This window comes from Chelmon rostratus, chromosome 18 (genome assembly GCF_017976325.1).
Source record: "Chelmon rostratus isolate fCheRos1 chromosome 18, fCheRos1.pri, whole genome shotgun sequence".
Classification (NCBI taxonomy): Eukaryota; Metazoa; Chordata; class Actinopteri; order Chaetodontiformes; family Chaetodontidae; genus Chelmon; species Chelmon rostratus.
In genome coordinates this window covers 13938829-13960943 of record NC_055675.1, presented here as the reverse complement: position 1 = coordinate 13960943, position 22115 = coordinate 13938829, and the positions used below count along the sequence as shown (strand labels likewise).

At 42.4% G+C, this 22115-nt stretch overlaps 1 protein-coding gene across 1 annotated transcript in view; it reads left to right on the top strand.

Annotated features, from left to right (window-relative positions):
* The window catches only part of grm1a (glutamate receptor, metabotropic 1a), a 31662-nt gene that overhangs the window by 6000 nt on the left and 3547 nt on the right, over positions 1-22115 (top strand). The window contains exons 3-8 of the mRNA XM_041958596.1: positions 14179-14414; positions 14592-14600; positions 15779-16025; positions 16662-16839; positions 18789-18915; positions 20831-21767. Of these exons, the coding sequence (XP_041814530.1) occupies positions 14179-14414; positions 14592-14600; positions 15779-16025; positions 16662-16839; positions 18789-18915; positions 20831-21767 (1734 nt within the window). The remainder of the gene's footprint in view (positions 1-14178; positions 14415-14591; positions 14601-15778; positions 16026-16661; positions 16840-18788; positions 18916-20830; positions 21768-22115) is intronic.

Here is a 22115-nt window from a genome sequence, read left to right as displayed (position 1 = left end):
TTCTGTTTTCACCTCTGAAGAGGCCTCTTTCAAGTGTGTGTGTGTGTGTGTGTGTTTGTGTGTGTGCACAGAGAGCTACAGAGAGTTGGAAGGACGTGTGCTACACCAAGGCAAACAAACAGTGAATGAAAGATGTGACAGAGCAAGAAGAGTACAGTCAGGCCAATCTGTTGTTCTTACACTGACCAGGAAACGCACTGGCTACTCAGCTCAGTGACATTTAACCTGCTGGAGTCACCATTTTTATTAACAGTGCCTGAAATGATATGTTTGTGAAAAGGGGTCACTCATAGTGATGAATTCTCAGAGAATTATCACCCAACCCTGCAGTTCCTCTCAGCTCTTCCTTGCTTTTTAGTGTCTTCCAGCTCACTGTTTTGGTTTTTTACAGCCTCCAACTTCACTGTTTTGGTTCAGCCTCGCTGCTCTCATCAGGATTGTTTGCAGGCAGCTGTTTTCAGTGAAACAGCTCTAAAACCCACTTCACACTACCTTCACAGCACAGAATAGCAGGCAAAGTTAGCGACTAGCCAGTGAACAAAGTGGATGTATGAATACTGTTGGCTAACAGGCTTACTTTATAAACTTAAAAGGTGGTAATATGTCCGTGTTGCATTCAGAGCTTGTTTCCACTGACCCAGAGTACACAAAAAAAAAAAAAAAAAAATGTGTGAATCCATTACTGTATAAACAATGTGCTGCCTGGTGCTTGCAGATTTAAATAGGATCATGAAACACATACATAATGGTAGCAACACAATTTCTGCTACTTTTAAACAAACACTGCAGTTTATTATAGGTGTACTGTCTGGAATCACAACAGATCACAATAGGCAACTGGGTAGGTCGTAATTCAAGCCAAATGTTTCATGACACTACTAACTGGGAAAAAAATTATCAAAAAAAAAAGTTATCACATACAGCTTTAAAATCAACAACTGACGACCAAAATCGTGCTAGAACAGACAAAATATGTCAGGCACAGTGCTCAACGTCTGTCCAAATTTCTTCATTATCAGAAAGGCTTGCAGTCATGGCTTTCAAATATTTATATATATATAGTTATTGCCTTGTACGTCTTCGTGACCTGATGCATTTCATTGCACTTGGCACAGAAAAGCCCTCTGAAGATTTGGTGTTTTTTCCACCACATCTCATATGTAGCGATTATCATAGAACACCACAGAAGCAGGCAGCGAACTCTATCCAGGAGTGAATACTAAAACTACAAGTAGACATGCAGAGAGTTTGGAATCTGAGAGCTTTTGTCATGCCGCTCGGCTAACCTGCTCTTCAGACAAGGGCCAGGTGTGGCAGCGTGCTCGACCCACTTTATCTGTGACCTGCAGACTCTACTCTGCATCACTTCAACACTTTACACCCACTCTGCTCCGCTGTTGTCAGTCAGGGGGGCTCTTGTATTTCGCTCTGTGCGGCGTCAATCACGATTTTGCCAATCAGCTGCCTCCATCACAGGATGACTGCGCATACACATAAAGAGACAGCATTTGTTCCATGCATGCGTACACTCAAATGCAGACACACATTTCTGACGCAGATTATCAGCTTCATTCTCATTAAAGAGACGGTGATGTCCATCTTGTTTTGTTCAAGTGCGTTTCAAAGTGATTCTATGGGATGAAAAAGATTGAGCAGGAAGCAAAAGAAACAAATTGTTTGCAGAAAGAACAAAATGCATCCACCTTGTTAACCTGCCATTCCCCCTCTCCATCCCCTATCAGCAGAGAGTGCAGGGGCAGAGGGGCTGCTTAGTTGAATATGTTGGTCCAGTCTGTCTGACTCATTGATCCTTCACCTGACTGAGGTTTGCGTGAGTTAGAATCTATATTCCCAACCACGGCTCTAAAATATCAGCAGCCTAACTGTGATAAATCCATGGTGCTGCATGTGGTGCTGGAGTAGCACACAGATTTCTAATTGCGCCTTTGTCTCTCAGTCTAGCCCTTCTGTCAGTTTTGTCGTGGATCTAAAATTTTCTATAAATTATACTTCACATACTGAATTCTACACTACATAGTAGCTTATTTACTCGAAACATTAGTGTCGCCTTCATGAACAAAGTGACAAGTAGCAATCATAGAGATACATGCCTGTAGTTTTCCTATAATATTCCTATAATATAACTTTTACTATCGAGTCGTGTCTGTGCAGCTCAATAGACTAAACCATCTCCACAACAAAATATTTTAGGTGAGATATGGTTAGTGAGAAGATTAGGAGAGTGAGTCAATTCTGGAGTAGGTCCTGCCGGTCTGTCCACTGATTAAGGTGGAGACCCCACCATAAGAGTGTAATGTGCCCAATGAACCCAAGTTCGTAGTTTTTACAATTTCAGATAAGGATGACATGCGCCCCAGAAATTCTTCCATTTCTTAGTCTCATAAAACACAACTGACGAACCTGATGTGCATTGTCACCCTTCTTAGCTTGTTTAAAAGGAGACAGCATCATGAGCCATCTGTTGCACTGGTGGTATCTCCTTCTATAACTTCAACTGTCACTGCTTGTATTGCATGTGAAGGATGAAACTTCTTGTAAGCCTCGCAGAGTAACATTAGCGCTCGTTTAGAAGATGTGTTTGCACAGAGCAACTTTAAAGGAAATGTTTGAACTGAATTTTTGGCTTTACCTTTTGTAAACGATCAAAGCATATTCAGCATCTGACAGTTCCATGACAAACAGACCTCGCCAAAACAATCTGCACATCAAGCCTCAACATTTCTTCTCAAAGCCTCTTTGAAGCAGGCAAGGCTTTTCACTGGAAGAGTTCGGGACATAACTCACAAATCAGTCATCACCATAGGGAGGAATCATTTTAATGCCCATCAGAGAGCAAGCAACAAAAACAGACGCATTACAGCCACAGGACTGGTAGAGGTATTTCCCATTAAGCTGCATTGAGGAGATCAGGACTTTATCTTACTGTTGAAAAAAAAAAGCTGTTGAATTTGTTAAGCACTGTGAGGGAACATGGTGTGCTACATACAGTGGAGTGCTCTTGATGCTGTGAAATGGCCACAGATTTCTTGCCTGTTATTTGAGCACAGAGAGCAATACACACAATGACTCCCAGGAGGTGGCTGGACATATTATTACAGATCCACCAGCACCATGTTGCTGTTAGCGAGCTTTGAAAGGTGCTTGCAGCTAGTGTGTATTTTTGCTGAAACAGTTGCACCATTTATATATTGCTTGTTGAGATCTGTATAAAAGATCTCTAAAACATATATAAGCAATCCAGGCACCAATATTTGGCCTTTCAAAGATGCCAGTTAGGCACAATAATCCCAACTGGAAGTCTAGAGTGTAGTTATTTCTAATTTAAGAATAACATCGCTCCCTCACAATCAGCCAAAAAATTCAATGCACAGCACACCTACTCTGAAAATCAGGAAATATCTAAAATTTGGCTCACAAAAGTGAGTCAGCTGTCTGCCACACTGTGCACATTTACCAATAAGAAGTCACTTGGTCAGTGCTGGTTCTGAAATAAGACAGGAGAGACATGCAGGAACCTATATTCCTCATCTGTTGAGCCAAAAGGGGATCAATGGCAGCACAGCGAGCTCGCAATCAATCTGAAAATGTGGCTGCTTTGACATTTGTACTGTGAAGGACACAAAAATGCAACGGAATGCAAAACTAAAATTTACAATTTTACATTTGTAAATGGCAGCTTAGACCTTTTGAAGGAAGATCAAACACCCAAAAGATACATTTTCTGCACAAATGCCACAGTTAAGTGTCCACAAGCTTATGCCAACTCAAAAATAGTGAATTTGACACCCACCCTTACTGCTGCAGCAAAGAGAGCCACATTAGATATTTCCAAAGAGCCGTGAAAGAGGAAGTAAGTGGAGTTTCAAATTGTTAGTAGCGATTATGACACAATTTGAGCTGACAGAAATGCAGAGAATCCATGAAAATATCTGCCAGTGAGTGTGTGTTTTTAACTAAAGTTTGCTTGAGGCAAGCACCATTAAAGTCTTGCTGTTAAATTGAGTATTACAGTAAATCTCTGGATCCAGACTGAATTTCTACGTACTCACTTATATAAAGAAATTGCCATGAAATAATTTTGCAGTTTTGAAAGCAAGATATACATCTACTGTACAGTGGATTTTGTTTCCCAGCACCAGGCCTAGTTTCTGAATGGCAGCGTGGAGTGAACCCACCTACCCATTTGCCCGCCTGCTTGCTCTCTTGCAATTAGCAGCATTCGTTTTCTCTCTCCCTCTAATGCTGCTCGAATGCTGTTATTACCAAACATCATTTGCATAAGCTGCTTTTCCACATGTAACGCTCAATTCTGCCCCTGTTTTCTACACACCAGTTTGGTCTGGGTCCCATTTTGAATGCTTGTTTCCTGTTTTTTTTTGATCCCGAACAAAATGGACACTGAGACAGGGATGTGGATGTTCCGCCTCTGTAATGGCTTGGCACAAGTCATTAGCGGGGTTTGACTGTGTCTTTTAAGACTGCGCTGAGGTGCAAAGAAAGCTGTGAACCCATATTGTGTGTGTCACATGCCTTTCTGCATTTGGCTGTCCTGTTTGATTTCCTGCAACAAGGGGGACTCAGGTTTTGCTCTGAGCTTGAATAAATGAAACGTTTAGGGCGGCGGAGAGAAAGAGAGAGAGAGCAGTTGTGGTGCGACACATTTAGCTGCCTTTTTGCTGTCATCTCTAAGGCTTTCATCTCCCACCCATCTCAGGAAGGAGAGTGCGGAGGATGTGGAATTCTGCCTATTGACTTCTGCTTGCGAGTAATTTGGCAAATAGCGGTGCATGAGCAAAAAGAGACCTCGTCTCTGGCAACAGCTCTGGCAACATTGTGTATGTCGGGGTTAAGATTACATTTTTGGTTAGGCTTTGGTGGAATCAAATGTTACAAAATATATTCAGATTTATGACAACTGTTTGGGTAACAAGATTTCATACTGCAGAAATGGATTTCCACTTAGTAACTTGATGGATAAGATCATTTTAAAGATAAATGAAAATGAAGGGGTGGCTCTTTCTTTACATGCGTAGCATGAGCTCCACGCCCGACAACATGCTGCGCTCTCTTCCTATGCTCACTTTCCAGAAACATCTTTCTTTCGTGAAGGCTTCCAGTTCCAGCACAATAGTGACTGTTACATTAGTTATGAATGTGAGGAAAGAGTGTGCAGTGGGGGGGGGCTGACACAAAAAAGCAGAAGAGAAGTGATGTGGAGCACCGAGCCTCCATCTTTATGTTATTCCCTCTGCGCGACATGATTCTGTCCTTTTGACCCTCCGAGCTAAAGCAATCTTCATGTAAGTTTAGGGAGAGTTTACTGGGGCACGCCATGCAGGAATTAAGCTCAATAGAATTTTTGTTAGCAGGGCAGGATTTACTGTACCGCCGGAATAAAAGGCTTGTGTGCTGCTCGTGCGACAGTCACCATGGAGATTTTGTTTGGGCTCATGACAGAGTTGGTGCGATCGTCTCACTGCAGATCTGTCATTCAGTCTGTCAGCGGGGCTCCAAACACAATAGTCCCTTCTCTGAAAATATGGCTGACATCTGAAAAATTCCTCCCAGCAACAACAGCTACGAAGATTGTAATTATATGATAAAGACACACTGTCTGCGTTCATTCAGTAATGGAGCCCCGCTCGCGCTGCTCGTGCACACATGTGGCTCTGGAAAGCGCAATTGCATCAGGATTCGTGATTGTTTGTGTTCCACTCAGGGCACAATGAGCTGCATCTGAATATTTATAACACGCCTCTGATGTTAATTGAAAGCAGCCACACATTGTCAAGGACATCTCTCTCTTTCCAATTGATGCCTTGTGTTCCCTTGTGCGAGGGGATGGGTGAGTGACATTGGAGTGATCAAAAATAGCACACTGGCTTTGCATCTGGACATAGTTGTCACATCCTGATTCGCAGGAGCTGAAATGCTTTCTTGCGCGGGCAGCTAATGTTTGAGCGAAGCGTGTGGATACACTGTAAGATGCATACACAGAGAGAATAGTGAATGGAGGCGCACGAAATTTGAACCACAAACACAAATCAGCGGGGATCTGCGACAGAATGCTGCTAAAACAATTATTAGAACGATAACAATTGAGAGAAAATGTTCATTTTAGTTCTTTTCCATCCAAACATTCCAAATGTTGTTAGGTTTCAGCCTCTAAAATGTGAGGATTTCTTACTTATTACTGTTTTATATCATTGTAAATTGGCCAAACTTTTGGTTTTGGACAGCTGGTCAGACAAAACAAGCAATATGAAGACATCATCTTGCAGTCTCAATAATATTATATAATGTGATATAATGGCAGCATGCACAGTGTTGTACTCCAGATGGTTACAGCAGCATACAAAGGAAAGGGAGCAGCACTCCACACAATGAATTCTGCAAGCTCCCAGAAATGTAACGATGCATAGTTTTGGCCAGGAAGGTCTTCATCAAGCAAACATACCAAGGCCTACCAGCCTGCTATATCTCCCTCTGCTACCAAAACCATTTTCTTCTTCACATGCGGAATTACATCATGTACACATCTTTTTCTCATTCAAAAACTCAAACGTGTATATAAGCATGTCCCATATATAGACTTCAGTTCTGTATTCAGACGTGGCTGCAGTGTTTTTCCATGTGTGAAGTAGATCATTTTGCAGTAACAGGTGAAATGTTGTATCATTGTTTTTCTGTATATATCCAGTTATTGTTCATATGGATGTTTGCTTGACAAAGATGACTAAAATGTAGCATCATTACATTTTGGGGAGCTTGTAAGATTCAGTGTGCGGTCCAGACTCTTTTTCATTTTTCACTGTTTTCTAACATTGTAGAGACTTGATTGATGATTGATTGATTATATGGAAGGCATATTTGTCAATCATGATGCTGGACATCAACGAAACGTATATCTTCTTCAAAGAGAAACTGAAAAATTGATCTTGTACTGTCGGAGCAGTGCTCCAACCAACCTTATATCGTGGGTTTGCATTAAATCGACAAACTGATAATAAGATCTTATCATCCATCAGTCGCTGCCACTGCTGATATTGGATCCAGAGAAATTGTCTTGGGGTTAAGTAGTGAACTGACGTCTCTTGGTTGTAAAAAAGCAAAAAGGATTTTCTCCCAGCAGGCTTCCCCGTCAATGTGGAGGAGACTGATCTCCTAACTCAAACTGGGGCATGATGAATAAGTAAAAGCAGCTTGGATGGGCTTTTAAAGGCTCCCCGGCTCACCCGGGGTCTTCTGTGTCACCTCAATAGAGTCCTGCTGGTGCTGCCAGCTAACTAACCACCACCACCCTCACCACCACCCCTGTCCTAACTCCACAGAGTCACAGTGATAACAGAAATAGAGGAGAATGGGAGAGTAGGGGGAGAGAGATATGACGGCAGAGAGGGGAAGGAGGGTTTTGGAGATGGAGCAGCTGAGGAGAGCAGCCCCCGTGCGAACATTTCTTCCACTGCCACGGTTTGGAATTAATTAAGAATGTTGTGGGATCAGCATAGAGGTAAATGTAGAACAGAAAACAAAAAATACCCCTGACAGCTCTTGTTATGTGAAGGCAAAGAGAGCAGTGGCTGAACATAGCTTAAATGCATTTACTTCCGTATTGTTTTGGTGCAGTATTTTCATGTTATGTTCCTTTTTCTACTCTAGGCCACTACACTTCAGAGAAATATGAGAAGTTTGTGCCATTTGACAGATGTGTTTTAGATCATTGAGGTTGTTTTAGGTCAAACCAGCCAACAGAAAGTAAAGTGCCCGCCTACTGTTTAAGTGAAGCGTGCTCATGAACTGTCAGTTGCTGTCAGTCAAAACATCAAAATGAGCTTCATGACTGATTGCAACTCCTTATTTGCTGTCATGGTGGTCCAAGGAATGTATCTGCATCAAAGCTTGTCCCATCCTCCTCAACACAAGAGTTCATGATGCTTTTGTAAATGATTTGCATTCTAGGTTTAAACCCTTCACCCCTAGAAGTCAGCACAGTTAGATTAAGTGGACCATGAGCAAAAGCGACTCAGGTAAAGGTTTGTTGTTGCACTTGTTGTTGTCATCTGGTTTTGAGGCAGTCGTAAGCCAAACGATGCTGCCACGCACACCAGAAACCTCACAGATTTCTCTTGTTAGTTGGACGGCTCTCCTGCAGTCAGCTGCCAAACTTGGCTCCTTCAGAATTCTCAAGAAATCCGTTTTGTAACAGGAATCGTTTGCTGAAACAGTAAGTGGTTTTATCATTTTATCAAGTCTCTTTAATTATTGAGAATCATTCACATCAAATATTTCTTCTTTTGCAAACAGTCCAGGTTACCTTGAAAAACAAATAATATTCAAAATTACACTCAAATCTATCTTTGAAGATAATAAGAATCATATAAATAAAATGTGAGTAGTTTTTGGCCTGCTTACACCTTTATGCATCAATAATGATAATACATCTCTGTAATAAGCAAATGTGTACTTTGAGTACCTTTACTTTTGATTCTTAAGCACATATTCCTGTTATTACTGACGGTTGCTTGTATATAAAGACCTGAGAACTTCCTCCTACACTGAAAATGAAATAGATGCACAAAAAGAGAAGGAGGTGTGTGTGTGTGTGTGTGTAATACATTAAGATCAAAGACTTAAAGCATGATTTTACTTTTAAGAATAGTGTAATTCTCTTAATTAGACCGGTTGACATTCCACTGGTCTGTGAATGACAGACAGATTAAAAGTTTTTCCATTAACTACCTGAACTTTTATTTTAACACTCGCATAGAGCAATTAGGAAACTCTCGACTCCCCTATCCTCCCCTTCCTCTTTTTAAAGTAACTCTTCCCATTCATCCTCCAGGGGAAACAGCGCATGTGATTAAATCTCTGCCCTGCCAATTAATTCATGGCTTCATAAATATACAAATGTGCTATCAAACTGGAACTAGATCATCCGGGAGAGTCGGGGGAGCTCTCAGTCTACTCGCTGTTGTATACTCCTCTATAAATTATCCAGTTGTCGGCATGCTGCGCTCCTCTAAACAATGCCACACATCATCAAGCAAATCATCAAAATACACACATCTCATTATGAAGCATATGGCTTGTGGGTTTTGCTTTTTAGATTCCACTCTGCCCCGAACACATTTTTTTTGTTTGATTGCGGCCCGTCAGTGGATGTGCGTACAATGCATTCGCAGGCCCGGCTCACGGTATGTCAACTGGGGGTCGTGTTATTTAACACTAAATAACTGACATGCCTCTTTCGACGTTATTGAATTACTGAATGACTGACTGAGAATTTACCAAGACTGTTCTCAGCAGAGGAACAGCAGCGTCAGCTGTTTGTTCAGATGCTGAACACAATCTGTGTTTACTTTTTCCGGACAAACAGCCTCTTTTGGTTTTACAGATAAAAACTGTTCTCTTTTTGAAGCAAAGATGGAGGGAACGTGACACAAAACCACCTTAAAAAGTCTCTGAGAGGAGGACAGGGAGGATGGTTTGGTATCTAATTATTAGACTCCACAGCTTTTTCATATTATTACCCTGGTGCTGGCTTTGCTACACTGAAATCCTGTCAAATTTAGGATTGAATTCATTATCCTTTTAATTACTTTTAGGGTCTGTACCATATATCAGTGACCTGGTGATCATATATAGGTCCACTAGGCCTCTTGCGTTATCAGAATGAGGGCTTCTATTTGTGTTTAGAGCTCAAGACTCATGGTGACCAAGCTTTTGCTAGGGTCTTAGGGTCTTGCAGGCCTTTGCATAGGGCACAAGTGTGGCGAGGTGTGGGAAGAAGGAGGTGAAATGGACCGCCGCAGGTCCAAGGTTATGGAACGGTTTCCTTCCATCTCCAGTGTTTTAAATCTCATTTCAAGACCAGTTTATTCTCAGAGGCATTTTTATTGATGCTTTTTTGGATTTTGCTCTTTTTCTTTCACCATTCTTCTACATGTTTGATTTAAAAATATTTATTGAACGATTTTCTGATTGTTTCATAAACCCCTGTTTAGGAAAGGGCTGTATAGATAACACACTCACTGGACACTGGACACCATGGTTCTCAATTTTTTTGTAATGGTGAAATGAATCATTTTGGAAGACACTGGCAAATAGAAAAGCTCATATGTTGGAGGTGCGATGTGTTAACCTTTGTGGCAAAAGAAAAAAAAATGTTAAGAATTATTTTTAAATTGTAACCATATCAGGTAAGCTTTGTTTTATAGCTAAGACCTACTGCCTTGTCTATCTTCAGAGCAACAACTGCAAAACTAATAATGTACATGAACAGCATTGACTCTTTAATCTGCTTAAACAGGTGTTCCTCCGGTAGATCTCGCTCAGGTTATGTAATCATGTGCCTTCCAATGTGAAGCGTGAAGCTGCGGAACATTGAGGTGACATTAAATCTGATTTGGTTCCATTAGGGGCCCTCTGACGGCCCGAGAGTTTTGATGAGCTGTTTGGAGTTGTGCCAGACAGCACGATCCTGAGAGGGGAGAGCGAGAATGTCATTTTACCTCATCACAAACTCCACTGTGAGAAACAGTCAAGCATGTCTTCACTGCCTGGTGCATTATTCATGTGGCGTGTTGAACAGCATTTCTCCACTTTCTCTCTCTTTATGTAAGAAAACTACCTGTTTTACGCTGTTGTGTTGGAACAAATATGTTAAACGCTGGATTGTATTGAATAGACCATTTTAAATGCAGCTACCCTGTTTGGTAAGGTGGGTTTATGATAAACACTTGAACACATGCATGGAAATCTGTAAGGTGGTGTGTGTGTGTGTGTGTCTATCTGTACTGTATGCACTGAAAAAGAAGAGGGAGGGACAGAGGTAGTATTCACTTGGAGTGAATGAAGGACATGTGACTAGGACTAATGAAATTCATGTGTTTCTGGCTCTTAACTCAATTAGGATGAATAGTCAGTTGATTTTTTTTTATTTCATATGCAGCAAAACTACAGCAAACAGGCCGATATCCTTGCCCAAAGAATAAGACATAGGTTTTATTATTACCTAGACCATACTACTGTAACTTTATCATTGCCCAACACTGTTCCTGTCTTTAACAGTATTTGTTGCAGTCAGTACGAATATTCATGTGCAGTATAATTTAATGGATCTTATCTCACCTCACTAAACACCATCACCAGTCATTAAAAAAAACATTTTTTTTATATGTTTTCAACATTGATTAGACTAAGCACACCCATGTCAACTTCATGCATTTACATTAATATGATGCTTCAGTACAAGCCCTACCAATCTGCACATTCATATCAAATCAGTTATGCTTCCAAAGCGTTTGTGCAAAGATGCAGCGATGTATTTTCTTAGCTGCATCCCACCAGCCAAAACATATCCAGCTGGCTCTGGTTGCAGGAAGAGGTCCAAATTTGCAAAGATAGGGACAATTTAAAGCCAAAAATAATGCCAAATCGCTATTTGCTTGAGTCACAGTAGTTGAATGCAGTTTTGTATTGCAGGTGAGTATCAGCTGTAGGTTTTTTTCTCTCACAGACAATAGCCTACATTTATGTAAGTAATTAAATACATAGCCTTTGGAAAACATTAAATTGTGCTTCTTCTTTTTTTCCTCTTAACATATATTTTAAAGAATACAGCATGGCAATATCATGTATTTTTCTTTTTGCCATCACATCTAATGAAAAGAACTAAGCATGAATTTATCTTATGCCAAGTATTGCCTGTTTAGCTGAAGCTTGATTATTCCTCTGTGGCATAGGCCTCCACTGTTGTCCAGACACTATGTGTTGTAACTGGTTGCACTGGGTGACACAATCTTTTATTATCATGAACATGGGCACTGTAGTTTATTTTGAGTCAAGCCCTCACACGTCATTCTGAGACAGTAAATACTCATCCACGGCTGAAAATAGTCCCTAACTATTGCCCTATTTGCTCTCTTGAGTGATGTTTGCTGAGAGCTACAGTGCCCAGATGTTTTAGGAAATTAGCCTTTTTTATACTTGTGCCTTGTGTTTTGAGTGGGTCTCATGCTGAGTATCACAGACAAGGTAGGCAAGTCAGAAAATATGGGGGGATGGAGTACTGGTATTCGGTATTGTCATAGGATTTGTTGACAGGTAAATAAAAAACAATCCCAGCCTTGTGCATTAGATTTTTTCCTCCCAGTGGTCTCTGATGCTGGTCTGTAAGTTGATTACAGTATATTTTTAAGGCAAAATGGACAGTTTCCTGACCTATAGACATGTGATCGCTGGTAAGGAGACAAGAGAATCAACGAGACAGATGGAGACACCTCTGGGCTCTATTTTTAGGATAATTTCCGTACTGGCTGTCTCCTGCTCTCCAATATATTTATATAGGAATCCATGTGTCTTTTAGCCTGAGAATGGCTCTACTAGCGTAATCACATTGGTTTTACGGTTTGCGCCTTACATTCTCACAAATTTGGTTCAGCGTCTCCTTTCGCTTGACTGACGGTAATTGTGGACATAAAGGTCAGCAAATTTGACCCGCACAGATACGCACACATGTCCTTATCCATCACCCAGAACATCCCAAGTGTGCGAGGTAATTGGTTCCATGGTGAGTCATACCTAATTGGTGTGTAGCTGTCAATAGCACAGGTGTTTCAAGGCAGTAGCCCGGAGCCCAGATTAAGGGTACAGAGACAGAGTAGAACACTGACGTGAACCCACACTGGCTCGGATTTAGAGGAAGAGCAGGGCTCAGAGGGGTGGTGGTTATCTGTTAATTTGTTTTGCAGTGTCCCCGTCGCTGGTGTTTTCCATTTCTCGTAGAGCCACTGGCCGGCTGCGTGTCCAAATTAGCTTGGTAGGGTAGAAACTCTCGCACAGACGCTTACACAAGCAAACAAAAAAGCAAGCTGGGGGGATTGTGTAAAGCCTACAATTACGGTTGAGGCGGCATTGTCGAGATATCCATCCTCTCAAATTGAGGATTGCTGCAGTGGACTTGAGATAAGCCTCGAAACGGTGCCGCCGTGCTCGTTTAAGATCGTACAAGAGTAGAGGCTGTGGTCTACCTATGCTTGGAGTGGAAGCTCATTATTTAAATGAAAACAACACATGACCAAGAGTTTGGGCTGCGGGCACTGCTCTGTCTCTGATGTTCTGTACGTTTCCTGTTGTTTGATAGGAACGTTCCCATTAGCCTCCAACAACAGAGACATACAAAGCATGAGATTCAGCCCGCAGCTTTTTACTTCAGTGGTACATTTTACTCTGTTGCTGCTGTTTATGTTCGCTGCTCCGTGCGTCCAAATGGCGTTTGTATGGTTCTGTTTTCACACTGTACATCGTCTATAATCCATCTGGAAGTTACACTTCGCTGATTCGAGCCGTTCAGTTCAGTTTCTAAGCTGAACAATCACATCGCCGTTCAAATGCACATCAATGCTTTGGTCAGTGAATGCATCAGCGTTCTTACAGTGGCGGCATTCAGCCAGTTCTGACTCAAGTTCATTAGTAAATCCAGTCGTTTGCTGGTACAAGCTGTTCTGTTCAGTTCAGTACGAAACTAGGCTTATGCATGCACTGTACCTAAGGGTAAGAGCTCAACAGGTGACTATTTGAAATAGAGCTATCACATCATGAGTGCTTCTGTGGCTTTTGTGATCTTTTAGTAGATTTTTAATAAGGAAAGACTGAGCTGACAATGATGCTTTTGGTCACCAGTGAGGTGAGCCTCACTACTAAAAGCATTAATGGACATTCATCAGTGATAACGGTGATTCAGCAGAGTCAGTTCAGTTAGAATATATGGCATTAAATATTTGTTCTTACATGTGCACGTCTACTGCCCTGTCTCTCGAAGAAAAGGTCGAAAATCGTGAATGAAATCTATCCTTCAAAGTAAAGCTGGTGGAACCTGTTCTGTTTACGTTGTGTGAAATGAAATTACTGCAGGGTCAATGATGCTGCTCTCGAGATTCGTTTTTACGGGCACGTCAATTTGAATCAGCAGTTAAGTGTGAATTATAATATACAGCAATCCAATATAAAAGACAATCAGTATCATCTCTGTCGAGCAGTGCCTCTCACTCTGAATTATGTTTTTTTTTCTCACTCAAATCGTTTTCATAATCTTTTACTGTTCCCCCCGTGATCGTTAGATTATAGCCTCTTCTTCTTTCCCTCTTACTCCGGCAGTGATGGATGGGCAGACCGTTACGAGGTTGTGGAGGGTTATGAGCAGGAAGCAGAGGGAGGAATCACCATGAAGCTCCAATCAGAGGTGGTCAAGTCCTTCGATGACTACTACCTGAAGCTGCGTCTGGACTCCAACACCAGGAACCCCTGGTTCTCAGAGTTCTGGCAGTACCGTTTCCAGTGCCGCCTTCCAGGGCACCCTCAGGAGAACAAGAACTATAAGAAAGTCTGCTCGGGTGGGTGCCTACAGATAAATCTTATGTATTTGTGACACAGAATTCTAATAAATAGTGAGCAAGCTACATGTTGCTGTCAGAGAGTGGAGGGTTAAATCTGAGCAATAAACTTGTGAATAATGACACAAACTTTGTATTTTTTCTCTGTTTTCCTCCCGGAATATTGCTCTCAAAAAGGTGATCATGGTAAATTGTGTTCTTCACTTGTTCAAAGCATTTAAATCACAATTCAAGATGACTCAGCACAACTCCAATGAAAGATAAAAAAGAATGAACAAACTGCAATCAAAATGACATTAAAGTGAATTGTTCGGCATGCTTTTAATCAAATGACAAATAAAAACAATTAGCGGTTTGTAATGACTGGTCCTGTCTTAGAGCAGTTCAGTCATAGTTGCCTTTGTACTTTCTCGTTATCACGCTTTTATATACCTGTTTTATTCCAAAGACCTTCAAGGTGGTAAGTGCATTTTTCTAGCCACTACTATGGTGATGCCTTTTATCAGAAGAGCACTTGCACTCTGTAGGCATTTGACTCATCCAAGACAGAAAGAGCCTGACTGACGTTTTCCTGAACACAACACTCTCTGTAAAACTGCAATTTAGTCAAATGGTGAGATCCTGGCTGTAACAGGATCTCAGCCAACGTGAGGATTGCGTCAGTCAAACTCTCCTGCAGAGCACTGGGCTTGTTTATATTGTATGAAAAATGAAAAGAAAATGGCCTTACACTTTGAAAAACTGCACAAAGGATGGCTCACCCCACACACACTGTTCACCATTGAAACACCTGAAAAAGATGTTGCTGAATTGAGTTCACACCTTTTCTTTCCCACTGTATGTGCATGTTGACATCAAACACAATGAATATCAGTATTTTAAATGCACTGTCTAAGGAGGTAAAGAGGGTGTAAATTCAGTCGAAAATATCAGAAGAAATATCTCTGTACAAGGCTGCAGAAAATTTAACATTTTCTCCTGTTATCCAAAATTTCCCATCCTCCAGAACATTAATGTTTGACAGTGGGACAGTGCCTTTAGATGGCTTATGGTGAAGTGCAACATGACGTCCGTAGTCTTGGGATTTTCCCAGACGATGGTTGTTCTCCACATCTGTTTCCTATTGAGCTTCTGGACTTCATGTTGTGATTTCCTTGTATGCTAATATACTTTTGCTGCATAAAATGGTTCTGTTTTGCAATAGATTCTCCATGTCTGGTTCAAATTTCATCATGCATTGAGGAAAACGAAAGATCTTTTGTTTTGACAGCACACAAAACACCAGACAAATGAGAAAGTTTTGTGCAATAGTAAACCAACATTCTTTCATCCTTTTAATGCCCTCTTTTTCCCCCCTCTAACAGGAAATGAGAGTCTGCATGAAAACTATGTTCAGGATAGTAAAATGGGCTTTGTCATCAATGCCATCTATGCCATGGCTCATGGCCTGCATGACATGCACAAGGAGTTGTGCCCAGGGCAGACGGGGCTCTGTGAGGCCATGGACCCTATCGATGGCAGCAAGCTGCTGGACTACCTTCTAAAGACGTCCTTCAGAGGAGTCTCAGGAGAGGAGATTTATTTTGATGAAAATGGAGACACTCCAGGAAGGTAAGAGGACGAGGGAGATGGTAAGAATGTAGAAAAAGGCAGGAAATTGAAAATAGAGATTTCATAACATCAGCAAGGTTATAATCTTTGGATTTCTCCCATGTAACGCTCCCCTGCTTATCAGCATGCGTGCACATGCACATGTGTGAGCCAATGTTGAGCACGAAAGAATGTAATTAGTTTGGACTGGAACAGATTCAGTGGATTGTCCGCTGTGGCAGCCACTTTCATCTCTCTTCAGTCCAACAGACAGCATTTGACAGTCAGAAAACACAGCCGTGTCATTCTTCCATCAACTAGAGGTCAGGTGCAGCGCGTCCTGGTTCAACAGAGAAATGAGGCCATGTTGTGTGCTGGCATGAGCTCTTCATGTCACACTAACAGGGTTGTGAGCTGTTTAAGAGACTTTGAATGAAAAAAAGGTTTGCTAAGCTGTTGAGTCATTATCATTAAATTACCTGTCACTCTCTCCTTCTCCCCCTATATCTCCCTCTTCCCTGCTCTTCCTCCCTCTGCGATGCTTACCTCTCTCCTCCGTTCTACTCTGCCCCCCATCTAGCCTTATGTTTTTCCTTTCTCAACAACAAACTTGTTTTTGCTCATAATGGTCGTCTGTGCCTCCCTCTGTCCATCCAGGTATGACATCATGAATCTACAGAGTGTGGGTGATGTGAGCGATGGTCGCTATGACTACATAAACGTGGGCTCCTGGCATGAGGGCATCTTAAGCATCGATGACTATAAGCTGTGGCTGAACAGCAGCGACATGGTCCGCTCAGTCTGCAGCGAGCCCTGCTCCAAAGGACAGATCAAGGTAGGGATTTAAATGTTCCTCAGAGCAAATTCCTCAGGATTTAATGAACTCTGCCGGTGTTAATTTAGTCTTAAAAACCTGATGTCTGAAAAATCAATAGTCATTAACTGTGGAGAATTTGCTGTGTGACTCTGGGGGGATGGTCCAAAACTATCTAGAAGTGTTAATTCAACACTTTACCAGTGTTTATATAAGTAAATACCAGCAGGGCTAATTTAACAGTGATTCGGCTCTAAGTAGCTCATTTTTTATTGCAACAAGTAGATGAGTTTGGCCAGGCAGACACATTAGATGAGTTTCACAAAGTACCCAGTGCTTTGTCAGTTCCAAGAATGCCAACACAAATGGGATACCTTTGTCCTTGTTTAAAAAATGCTCTTTCCAAATTGTCTGGGAGAGTAAAAAGTCTCATAAAAAGCCTAAGAGTCTACAGTCAAACACTATCAACTCTCTGAGGCTGTTCTGAAGCACAGTGGGAGCTAAATGATAACAACAGCATGGAAACCTGCTCTCAATGACCATGCTAAAATGCTGATGCCCACCATGGTCTCTATCTAAGGCAATGTTATTCGGCCTATATTTTGGTTATAAGCCAAAGTAACCGACTGGACAGATCATTACCTTATGATGGTTCTAAAAGTTAAAGGAACAATGTGCATTTCAAGAGGATTGATAACACTGTCATGTCTATAAGTAATGTGATGCTACCGCCAACAGCCAGCAAATTTAGTATATGGGAAACAGCTTGCCTGGCTCTGTCCGAAGGTAACAAAATCCACCTACCAGCATCTCAAAAGCTCACTAATGGACATGTTGTCGAATGCTAAAACCCTACATAAATCCGAAGTTTAAAAACCAGCAACTTCCTGGAGTCCCGGCACTTTGTTTTTTGTGCCAGCAGCCATGCCAGGCTAGCTGTTTTCCCCTTTCTCCGGTCTTTATGGCAAGCTTAGTTCCCTGGTGGTAGCTTCAGTTGTATCAATCATCTCAACTAACACTGGTAAAGAAAACAAATGAGAGTTGTTCATGTTTAGATATTTGGATATCTGTTTCTTAGATCCACACCACTAGCATGGCTAAAATCAGCACACAGGTTGCAGTCTGTTGACAGGCAGACAGAGGTGGTATCTGCTCTGTTCTCTCCAAAGTTTTTTACCTGCTGCTAACTATGTCACCACTGGACGTAATGCACCATTCTTGCTACGCATCTTTACCCTTCCCATTTGTTCTCTTTGGTAATCATCCGACACATCCTCAGCTGGCAAGTAAACTTTTGAGATGTTACTATGCCCTACATTTTGGGATCCAGCCGCATCAATTAAATATTATGTGAAAGGCTTCATGAAGGAAAAATCTAATTTACAGGCACATGTTTTCTCTAAGAAAGAAAAGAAAGAAAAGAAATCCCTGTATTTTTCAAAATTACCTCTGAGATTTCAAACCTAATCAGTCTAAATTATATCACACACAAAGTTTAAGGAGATGGCTGAGGAGAAGGCCAGTTCAGGACAACAAATAATAAAAACTGGTATTGGGCCCAGTTTGATGAAATGCCCTGATTTACTTCATCTGGAGCCGATTGTTTTCGGTCTAGCTTTAAGTCGCCCAGAGGGAGGGTGCATCCTCTCTCCCGGCTGCTCACGCTTCCCCCCTCGATCTGCTTTGTTTCCTGCCCCACTTATCACCCTGCTTTCCATATCACAGTGCTGGTAACAGCTTCCCTGGGAGCAGAATGTAAAAGCAGCCGGCCTTGTTTTATAAACAGTATGTCTGGGGCTCGAGAAAAAAAAAAAAACTGCACCAACATATCCTCATCTTTGATATCCCCTCGATACTGGTTGCTCATTTAGGTTGCTTTGGGTGTGATGTCGTGGTTTGATCAGTGTTTTGACTGGTTACTGGGACGTCCGTTACCCCTCATCGCTGATGTCTGGGCTCTCTGCGTGCAGGTGATTAGGAAGGGCGAGGTGAGCTGCTGCTGGATCTGCACCACATGCAAGGACAATGAGTACGTCCAGGATGAGTTCACCTGCAAGGCATGTGAGCTGGGATGGTGGCCCGATGACGACCTGGCAGGTAGGAGAGGCAGTACCAGACATTGTTTTGTTTTCATGATCAATGTTCATCTTTACTCCCTATTTTCCACCCCCGAACCCGGTGGTTTTCAATCTTGTTCACATCGAGGAACCATGAAGTGACACAAGTTAGACAATGGTCCCCCATTTGATGAGATCTTGTCCCAAGGTCTCCCTAAGAATTTTGGTTTTAGATATTTTATCACAGAAAGTGCTTGAAACCCATGAGCAAAATAGTCATACATTGTCATTGTGTTAGTTATGGATGGAGTTATAGTGAAAAATCAACCCCCTCAAGGACCCCACTTTGAGAAACGCTGCCCTAACCAACCCACGCTTCACTTCATGTGTTTGCTCCTGGCTAACCTACCTTTTGCCTGCTCCCTCGTCAGACCATTTATATCTCCCAACACCAACCTCTCTGAAACATCACAAACCCTTTCTCTTGGACTACTACGTGCTGTTAAAACCTCCCGCCCCCCCATAAACCTGTTTCTACTTCACACCCTGACACCTCCTTTCGCTGATGCTCTTCATTACCAGGTCCGATGACCCAGCTGTCTTAGCTTCTCCTAACTCCACCATACCCCTCCAAAAAGTGGCACCGCTCACTTCCCTCTTACCAGCTCTTTGCCTTGTTGTGACCCAGTGGTTGTTTTGACAGCGATTTATAGAGCTGAGAGGAGCCCTCAGTTCCCAGGTGTAAAATCCTATTATTGCCATGAGAGGCTTGGGGATACATTCCAGCAGTCTGTCGAGGAAGAAATTCTCCCCTCACTCTCATTACATGTCCCTATCTGGAGAGTACTAATAGAGAGAGTTGGTATCCTATTCATAGAGTGAGGCTGTACCGTCCATATGTTCACTCATTTGCACATTTAGGGCAGAATTTTTCTTTTTCAAATACATTTATTTTTTAAGAAAATATCATTATGTTGTTTCTCTTTAAAGTCAAATGTGAATTTGCCCGGAGAAGAACCGAGGAGTGAGCTTTGTTTCTGAATTATTCAAAGGTCTTCCCTGAGCTTAGATATGACAGCATACTGTAGGTTTTAGAGGAACAAGGGATTTGAGGATTGTGTAAGAACAGATACAGAGAAGTGCATTTCATCTTTGCCACCCTTGTCTGTTTGCACGCAGTGTGGCTGCCTCAGTGCGCTAAGCTGGGTGGGTGGTCAAAAGCAAACAAGCAACAGTTCACTGCAGTGCGCTTCAGACACTCTCCCCTCAAGTGAGCTCAGCGTGCTTTTGCAGAAGAGCTTTTAAATGATACCTCAGTGCAACAATTGGTTTACTCCTTCATATGCACAATAGTACCTTTCACATTTTGTGCTGAAAATACCCAGGCTTCCTGAGGCGACAAGTGAGGTTATTTTAGTTTTTACATATTGGGAGTTAGTGATGCAGATCAGAAGTGGGTTTCTCCATGCTTGTGATGGTGGTGGCTGTAATGCTATTAGCAGCAGCATGTAATTTATGGAGTGTTAAGCTGGGGAAGTCTATGGGTGTCAGTTTTTTTCCCCCCATTAAGCTCGACAAACTTCCCCTGCGTGTTGGATGACAAGCATGCAACTAGTGCATCACGACAGAGCTGACACACATACCGACGTGTCTGCACACACACTTGGCGGAACATGAAAATGAGAGAGAAATCTGACAGAACTGGAGCTTTGTGATGTGTATGACGACACATGCAAATGAGTTCCTGAGCAATTTTAGGCCATCTTGGAAGACTCTGATCTCTGCTACTCACCTGACTTCCCTTGTGTCTCAGAATCTGTGCGGCTCTCCCCCCTCCCACATCTCTACTTTCTGCTCAGTGTTTTTTTTCATCTGATTTAATGTATCTTTCATTCACAAAAATGTACCACAGTACCAAGAAAAGATTAACCCGACACCTCCTCTGCCCTTTCCAGGCTGCCAACCTCTGCCTCTGAGGTATCTTGACTGGGCGGACGTGGAATCCATAGTGGCAGTGGTTTTCTCCTGCGTGGGCATCCTGATCACCTCCTTCGTCACCTTTGTGTTCATCCAGTACCGTGATACACCTGTGGTTAAGTCCTCCAGCAGAGAACTATGTTATATCATCTTGGCAGGCATCTTCCTGGGCTACATCTGTCCATTCACCTTAATCGCCCGTCCTACAGTGGCCTCATGCTACTTGCAGCGGCTCCTGGTGGGCCTTTCATCCGCCATGTGCTACTCCGCTCTGGTGACCAAAACAAACCGCATTGCCCGCATTCTGGCAGGCAGCAAGAAGAAGATCTGCACCAGGAAGCCCCGTTTCATGAGCGCCTGGGCCCAGGTGATTATTGCCTTTATGCTGATCAGCGTGCAGCTAACTCTGGAGATCACGCTCATCATTCTGGAGCCTCCCGAGCCCATCAAGTCCTATCCGAGCATACGTGAGGTCTACCTCATCTGTAATACCAGCAACGTAGGCATGGTGGCGCCACTGGGCTACAACGGCCTGCTGATCATGAGCTGCACCTACTATGCCTTCAAGACGCGGAACGTCCCAGCCAATTTTAATGAGGCTAAATATATTGCCTTTACAATGTACACAACCTGCATCATCTGGCTGGCCTTTGTGCCCATCTATTTTGGCTCAAACTACAAAATCATAACCACCTCCTTCTCCGTCAGCCTGAGTGTAACGGTGGCGCTGGGCTGCATGTTCACACCTAAGATGTACATTATCATCGCCAAACCAGAGAGGAACGTCCGAAGCGCCTTCACTACGTCTGACGTGGTGCGAATGCACGTTGGAGATGGGAAGTCTGCGGCTCAATGCGGAAGCAACAGCTTCCTCAATATGTTCCGCCGGAAGAAGCCTGGATCTGGCAACGCCAAGTGAGTGACCTTTTACGTTGTTCATTTTACTAGAATCTCTGTCGTCTCCTGGGGTGACCGGCTAGAGACAAAATGATAAGATGCCTGAACACTCAAATGGTGCAGTGAGTTGCACAGAGATGATTTTTAAAAATCACCTATTTTAAACAAACATGCAGTTGGTTATTTTTTAATGTTATCGGAATAATATTTGAGTGTTTATGCATGATGTTAATGGTCCAATTTGAACTTACCAGCACCAGAATCTGTGTAAAACTAAAGTGACACATTGATATAGAACCAGTAAAGCAGTTAACACTGATTTATGTGGCACATCCCCCTCCCCCTGAGACTGAAACAATATCAATG